Here is an 8,125-nt window from a genome sequence, read left to right as displayed (position 1 = left end):
TCAAATCATAACTGCCAGAGAAATGGAAGTGACAACATCGCAGTCACACCTTGGCGATTTTGCCAGCGTATGCCGACCTCTGAAAAATGTGTCTAAAACGCTGGCGCACGTCGAATACGGTATGGGTAAGTTTGGTATGCGTGAATAAGACGCTAAAGTACGCTATCATACATCGTAATAAGTGGAGTACGTCTTGTAATTTTAAACGTGTTAAACATTTTACGACGTACTTGCCGTATGCCTCACACGTTCCGCATGCGATGGGAATAAGTTGTATGCACAATATGCGATCGTTGGCACACGTCGACAAAAGTTACTTGTAAGCTACTCATAGGTCGAAACACGAAGAGCTAATGTCTAGCGTACCCGAAAGTGATTTCTAACTTATGAGTAACGTGGTTTGAACCAATTCCTTACGTATTTCCAACGCACATTGACGTATGTAGACGTATTTGATTGACGTCTTCCGGACGACCAAATAACTAAATGAACGTGTTTCTAACTTACAACTACCGTATAATGGCGTATTGGCAGAGTTTAGGGGAATTGGTATATAAAAATGGGTTTCACAGGAGGAACCTGTCAGTGTTCCAGACTCCATGTTTTTTTTTTGTTTGTTTTTTTCTTCGGTATGACGGTGATGTTGACACTTCGATTTCTCGTGCGGTTATGATTTAAATTGTTGAGCGGCAGCCTATTAATTATATTATATTATAACCGCACTAGAAATCGAAGTGTCAACATCACCGTCATACCGAAGAAAAAAACAAACAAAAAAAAAAAAACCATGGAGTCTGGAACACTGACGCTAAACATTACCTCGACGTGTTTCGACTTATGAGTAACTTACAAGTAACGTGTGTCGACGTGTGTTAACGATCGCATAACGTACCTACAACTTATGGCCAGCGTTATGCGGAACGGGTGAGTCATACGCTGGCATAAGTCGTAAAATTTCAAGCATGCTAAAATTTGAGGACAACCGCAAAGTACAACGATGAAAGCCAGCGTACTACGACGTATGGCAGTGTTTTTCAGCGTGCTCTTAACGTATACAAAACTTACCCATAACGTATTCGACGTGTGCCAGCGTTTTAGACAAATTTTTTTCAAAAATTGGCATAAGCTGGCTAAAACGTCAAGGTGTGACTGGGCTTGAACCAGCGTCCCAAGTTGGCGTTTAGCAGTTTCGCCACGTGTGCCCATATTTCCATTAAAAAAAATAATAATAATAAAAATATATTTTTGGTCACAAACCTTCCCGGGAGTTCCCTGACTCCACCGTATTTGGATTTATTGCAATCCGTTAATCCGTTCTCAGGTTATAACACGACAGACAGACAGACAGACACACACACGGCTCCTTTCCCCATAGTGAAGATGGATGTGCACCTCAGAGCAAGTGTTTGGATTTTTCTGTGTTGTGGGAGAAGCAATATGGCGGATGGGGCACTTCCGGTGGCTTCAGGACCGGCCGACCAATTAACGTTCGGCACCTCATCCAATCAGTTCGTCAGTACAGAGATCAGTGAATGCCAACTATGAACTTGGTGATATTTTTACCTTTCCAAGTTTAATCAAATTTACTCTTCCTCTTAATTAAATGCTTTTAAATCATGAGGCAATTAACGTACTACCAATTGATTTATCTGAAGACCGACGTGTTGAATCTGTCGTGATCTCACTGCCAATATCGGCGACTCACCGCTCCAAGTCCTAAAGCCCCAACACCCCGATTCGGACACTATGACTGACTATATATGATTTGAACAATCTGAGAGGTCTTGGTTACATCCGGAATTAATTTTATAAAAATTATTATTATTATTTTTATCCCGTAATTTAATATATCTCATTTTATCTTCTGTCAATCTGTTGTCTTATTTTATTCCTGTACGTGGTTCTATGCGTCCTTTCATTTAAAAAAAAAAAAAAGTTCCATAAACAACAACAACAACCAAGCGTCGGGTGAAGCTTGTGACGTCATATCAATGCCTCGGGCCTGCTGCACCGACCGACGTCCTCGAATAAAGAACAATCACTTCCTCATTTTGAGACCTTTAATTTAAAAACCTGTGACGGTGAGAAAGACGTTGAGTTTTCATTGCTATGTTCTCTCCGTCTCTATTGTCGTTATGATTTCGCGTGTTTACGAGTGTTGAATATTTTAAAATGTTTATTTACCTGATCGATAATATAATCGTTGTCACGTGATAATATTTACTGGATCGAGAAAGAACCAAATTGTTATTATTTCCCAATGTTTGGTTTTCTTGACCGACCGACCCTTGGGTGGCAATTCTTGCTCCATTTCTATTTGTTATTGATCACCGGGTCCCAATACTAATGCTCAGCAACTTGTTCCGTCCTGTGATCATGAAGAATCAAAGGGTAATAATGGCCATTGGGTTAAGGGGGGCGAAAAACAAAAATCATTTCCTTTGTCTTGTTTACATTAATGACGTCACACCAGTCCACAAACTCCAGTACTTGGTTCACATATATCCATGCTTGTCGTTCAGTTCAAACCCACTAATTGTTGTATCATCAGCATATTGGATAACACCACAATTTGGACTTTAACTGTCGCAGCCCTTAAATGTAAACAAACAAATCAAAATGGGGGAGAGAGAGAGCACGCAACCAACCTCGACTCAAAAACCAAACACGTGATGCCATATTATAAAACACGTCACCCGTTGTGATGTATGTCAGAAAACTGGGAATTGATGTTGGAAATTCAGGTGTGACGTCAAATTTCACTGATATGAAGTCACTGCGGAAGTCTGAATACTAATCTTACAAGGCTTGGGAGGATCCAACATAACTTTATGGCTTTACAGTATTTCCAGAAAATTACACAAAACAATTGGCCGTGTTTATTCATTCCCCTTTTGTTCCAGATGGCATTATTTGTGAACATCGTATTGCTATCTCCTCTCTCTCTCTCTCTCTCTGATGTTCCATACACTTGACGGAGCATCGGTGCCACCGAAGTAGCTTCCTGATCAAGGGTGATGATACTGGGTGGTTTGCCATTGCCTTTCCAGCAGTAGTTAGGCAGGAATTTGTTCATGGTGTGGGCGAGAGCTCGCAGACTCCTCATGAAGGACACCGTGGGATCTTTAACGTCCACCAATGAATGCTGGCAGACAGGACGCCTGTATAACGTCCATCTGAGGGACGGCACACACATTGATGAATCGCCCTGCCTGTGAAACACCGAGATGACAGTTTATAGCTGGGTCGGGATTCAAACCCAGGCTAGATAACTCGGAGGCGAGTGTGATTATATCGCCAAGGGCTTACTTAATGTTAAAACGTGTGTAAAAGTTACCAAAGCAGTGACCACATTGCATATTCCGTACATGCAGTAATTGTTCGTCATATCCAGGCAAATTGAAGGAAAATTAAAAAGGCACATGTTGTATGCCGCACATATGATAGTCGTAACACTTACATTCTCGCCTTTGAGCTGCCGAGCCTGGGGTTCGAATCTTGACCCTGCTATAAACGTGTCCTTGTGTTTCGCGTTCAGGGCGAGGCATTGACGTGTGTCGTCCATAGGATAGTGGACGTTAAGCCGGAGCACTCTGTTGCCAGTGTCAGTTGGTGGACGTTAAAAAAAAAAAAGTTGTATTTCACGAAGAATAGACAAGTTATTGCTGGCCGTCACCTTGAACAAATTACAATTTCCCGTCATACATGACGGATGGGACAGCATCTGCAACCATACCCCTTGCGAAGAGACTCCTTTTGCAGTCACATCGCTCTGTCAAGAGCGTGGTACATTGATGATGATGTCGTATACAGTAAATTTTGTGGTATGATTGCTGGTAATATTTCAATAGTACATGTGTTTTACATGAGAAAAGAGAAGAGATCTTTGTTTTGCAGTGAAGTGACAGCTGTACCCATGATATGAAGCCACACCCATATTTTGGTGGATTTATTTATATATTTATTTAGGTATCAATTTATCTGACCTGAGAGGTTTATTTAATCTGTTAGTATAAAATGCTTGCTTTTTTTTTTTTTTTTCTTATTTATTCTTTCCCTCTGCTTTGTCTTTATCCCTTTCCCCATTTAGGCCTGGCATTGGTTCTGCAGATTATGAAAAAAAATTGCCATTTGGCTGTCATGAACAATCAACAAACATATGTGTCAGTAAAAACTTCTGAAGACTCGGCTGAGGAAGCAACCCAAAACCAAGAAGGGGAAAGTGACTCGTTTGTTGGATGTGATGTGACCGAGTCAGCTCTTCACACAAAGAAGGAGGAAATGCAAAATGTCATATTGAGGCAGCCAAAGGATGAAGAGACGTTTTGTCATCTCAAAAGTCCCGTGTCACAAGCAATGGACGAGTCCTTTCTCGGAAAATTACTGGGACACTCGTATGTAAAGCGGTTGCAAGATGAGGAGACTGATGGAGTCAAAATACAGGCCCAAATGACAAGTGGTAGCCAAGACATCTTTCCTGTCAGTCCGAATCCCAGCCTCTCAGAAATTTGTTCTGGTGAGTCTCAAGGCCTGGGTTGTGACTCTGAGCCGAACCTCACACCACGCTCCGGGATGATCCAGTCTTTCGTAAAGTGTTCAGTGTGCTCGTTTGTTGCTACCGGCGGATACTCGGCGCTTTCTCAGCACTTGGCTGCCACACATGCAGAAGCTTTCCCCCTGAAGTGCGAATTTTGCTTGCGCATCTTCCGCACAATTCCAGAACTGGTAACACATCGCACCAGTGCACATTCCCTGCCTGATCATTTGCTTCCCTGCCCGAAATGCCCAGCCACCTTCGCCTTCAAGGAAAATTTAAAGGCACACATTAACCACATTCATCAAAACTTCAATCTTGGCCAAGTGGGAAATGCTACTCTGACAGATATTTCAAACAAAGGGTCTAATGAAGTTAAAAGTTGGATTAAATCGCTGAAACAAGCAACAACTGATGAAGAATGCAGCGCCGATTCACAAAACCTGATCTCGCACAAGGACAAAACGGATGGTGATGGTTTGCACAACAATTCGACATCCATGAAAGACATTTCCTCAGATTTGATGCTTGATATGCCAACAAGCAAATCACCAGAAAAGTTGGATAACTTTTCAACTTATACTGCTGGTTGTGATTCAATGATGCAACCTTTAGAAATGCCTTTCCTTGAAAAAGAAGTTGATTCTTCCCAAAATTCTGGTGATTTCAAAAAAGTAAACACTGACCCACACTGGAAATTTCTTGAATCTCAGCAAGAATATGGTTTAAGCACATTGACAATGACAAAGAACTTTGAAGTGGAATTCCAAAAAATAGAATCGAATAGCATTGGTACAGTAGAACCTTGCAAGCCTTCTTTGTCTTGTAATGATTCTTCTTCTTTGAAAGAGATAGGAGAGGCTAATCAAACCTCAAATGATACTGTTTTAGCCTCCCAATCAATATTGCCCAGTGCCTCTCGTCTTGTACTCCGTCCACAGAACTTTACAGATCCATCACAAACTCACTTGTATTGCTCACTTGTTGAGGGGCCAGATGAAGATGAGAAGAAGACAACAGTGACTCGCCTCCGTGCACTCCTTTCTGGAACATATCCCATCCCATCCGGTGTTCATATCCTCGGTGATGTTAATGCTGCCCGTTACCCAACGTATCGCCCAGCCCCGTTCCGTTATCGAAAACCAGGCCGTGGTGCCAGTACTGCCACAATGGTTACTGGACAGTTGATCCCTACTGGACGAATCCCAGAACGATTTGAGGTTCCGTGCCGATGCCCACGCTGTGGAGAGTTACACACACAGCTGACGTCATTACGAGAACATGCCATTGCTTGTGGAAGGGAACGCCGTCGGATGACGGGTGTTCGCACAACTTTGAGCTGCTCCACAGGACAGCCGGCTTCTAAGGAGCAGCAGTATGCATCAGCAGCAGATGGACTTAGCAAAACTGCAGCAAACAAATGGCGAGGTCTGTCCATTAGACAGCGGCGTGCCCCAGATGCTAAATTAACTTCACAACAGCATTGGGAGACATTGCCAAGCATAGTAGATGCAGCAACTACTAAAACTCCTCCGCTCATGCCCAAAAAGCGTTCAAGTTTGGGGTCCCAAAGTGCGAGACTGGCCAAGGAGGCAAAATTTCAGGACAGACGCCTATCTTCTGGTTCCCCATTGTCGTCGGCCTCTAAACTTGAACGAAAGTGGGCAAAGATAGCAGCAAATGACCGGGCAGTTGGTGGAAAACTCAGTGAAGTCTACTGTCCAACTGCACGCCACAGCAAGCCTGCCACGGCACTAAACCTGAAGGTGGCTAGACCTTATGAACAGCTAGGTATAGAGCGCAAGAAAGCAGTATCTCCTGCTTTTGTGGAGAAGCGTTCTCAAGGCCTTGCATCGTTGAAGCAAAGTGGTGCACAGAACACACCTCCACCTAAACCATCACCCGTTCCCCGTTCTTCCCCAACTCACGCTTGCCCTCGATGTGGTCGTGGTTTTACTTACCTGGGAAGCCTCAGCAAGCATGTGGCTTTATGCTTATCAGGGCAAAGTGGCCGAAAACGCGGACCCAAGAAAGACAGACCAGGACAAGGTGTGAGCAAGAAGATCAAAAGCCGTAGCATGTAGTGGGATCATTTTCTTAAGTCTTAGTCACGGAATCCTTATCCTGCTCTTTGCCTGTTTCTCTTCTGTAGCGTTCAACATTCTGCCTTTCTTTAGCCGCAAGACTTAGTTCAAGTAACTGTTCATGAAGACAAGCTTAACGATTATTTTACCAATCAAACCACTCTTAACCTCAAGCTTATATTTCATTTGTCACTACGAATTTTGACTCATAAGACTTAAGATGTTCCCATTGAATTTAAAACCATTTATCCACAATCTGTCAATGATTCATCACCTGCAAAATGTGGTGAAATGAGCAAATGAACCTTCTTCCTTTATTTCCACATCCCAGTGATTTAAAAACAAGAAAAAAAGAACCATCTACCTGCAGACATCATCGAAGGAATTTTTTGTATTAATTTCTAAATTCTCACTTCTGTGACACCAAATTTGTGGATATTACAGAAATGGTTTGGGGCTCAGTAAGACCATCTCTATTTTTTATTTTCTTTTGAAATAGCTTCATTAAAATAACTGGAATAAATGCCTTGATAGTAAGTGACGGTACTAACAATAAATAAATCTTTGCTTATTATTGATGTCCTCTTCTCTTTGGATTCCCACTGCACATACCAAGCACGACTGTGATTGCTTTAGGATTTGAAGAAAAACAATTTTTTTTGCATAATGATTTGATTTTTTTTAGTTTCTTGTATCCTCTCCAAAACCTGCAGTTTTCTTTTGTGATAAAAGGCCTTCAAGTTTTGTCTCCTGGGACTTTCAACGGCAGATTGACGAAAATGTTTGCTGACATCACTTTTGTGTGGCGTGTATTCGGGTTTTGAATGTCACGATGCCTTCAAATTATTAATTCCGAGCAGGGTTACCCGGTACTGTTCTAATTCTGCTTGCATTTTGAAGAAATCAAATTGTTTTTTTCTATTTTATGTGGGGGCCTAAATCACTTCCCCACACCCATTAAAGGATGGGGTCAGGGATCATTTAATTTTACCATTCACAGAGCTACAAAAGCTTAGGCACGAAAGAGCAATTTTTTTTTAATCCCCAAAAATAGAACTTAAAAAAAAAATTTTTGGCCTAAAACACTCCACGACATTCACTGATGAACCTCTGAAAGTTTGAGGAAGATCCGTTCAGCCATCTCTGACAAAATGGCAACACACAGACAGAAAAACATCTCTCATAGTATAGTTTGTCCAACCAATGATGCAATATTGAATTGCTCTTTCCACTGATATTGCGGAAAGATGCTTTGGTTTGATTAAATATTTCGGCTAACTTGAGTCCACAATTCTGTTGAAGTAATGTTCTCAAAGTTCAAGGTTAACTTTTTGATTTGCAAAACATTTTTATTGGTTGAAATTCCCCCCTTTTGCTAACAGGATGCAATATTTCATGTTCAGTAAGCATTCTAGCAGCAGCATTATATATGACATTGGTGTGACCTCAGATGGAACTTCAATCAACATTTTTCCACATTGCTTCTCTGCTGCTGATGGTAGCAGAA

At 41.9% G+C, this 8,125-nt stretch overlaps 2 protein-coding genes across 12 annotated transcripts in view; one reads left to right on the top strand and one right to left on the bottom strand.

The window, feature by feature from the left end:
• Positions 1–1,948: 1,948 nt before the first annotated feature.
• ZNF575 (zinc finger protein 575) lies at positions 1,949–7,192 on the top strand. The gene is made up of 2 exons (XM_085869851.1): positions 1,949–2,081; positions 4,091–7,192. The coding sequence occupies exon 2, from the start codon at positions 4,114–4,116 to the stop codon at positions 6,616–6,618; it is 2,505 nt and encodes an 834-aa protein (XP_085725977.1). The 5' UTR covers positions 1,949–2,081; positions 4,091–4,113; the 3' UTR covers positions 6,619–7,192.
• Positions 7,193–7,941: 749 nt separating this feature from the next.
• The window catches only part of LOC147032335 (Na(+)/H(+) exchange regulatory cofactor NHE-RF3-like), a 94,228-nt gene continuing 94,044 nt past the window's right edge, over positions 7,942–8,125 (bottom strand). For all 11 annotated transcript variants that reach the window (XM_085869852.1, XM_085869854.1, XM_085869853.1 and 8 more), the window contains one exon: positions 7,942–8,125. This exon is cut by the window's right edge and continues 15 nt beyond it. In XM_085869852.1, the coding sequence (XP_085725978.1) occupies positions 8,081–8,125 (45 nt within the window). In that variant the 3' untranslated portion in view covers positions 7,942–8,080.

Source organism: Eptatretus burgeri, chromosome 2, assembly GCF_056783735.1.
Source record: "Eptatretus burgeri isolate ZD-2024b chromosome 2, Ebu_testis_v1, whole genome shotgun sequence".
Lineage (NCBI taxonomy): Eukaryota > Metazoa > Chordata > Myxini > Myxiniformes > Myxinidae > Eptatretus > Eptatretus burgeri.
This window is presented reverse-complemented; position numbering and strand designations above follow the sequence as displayed.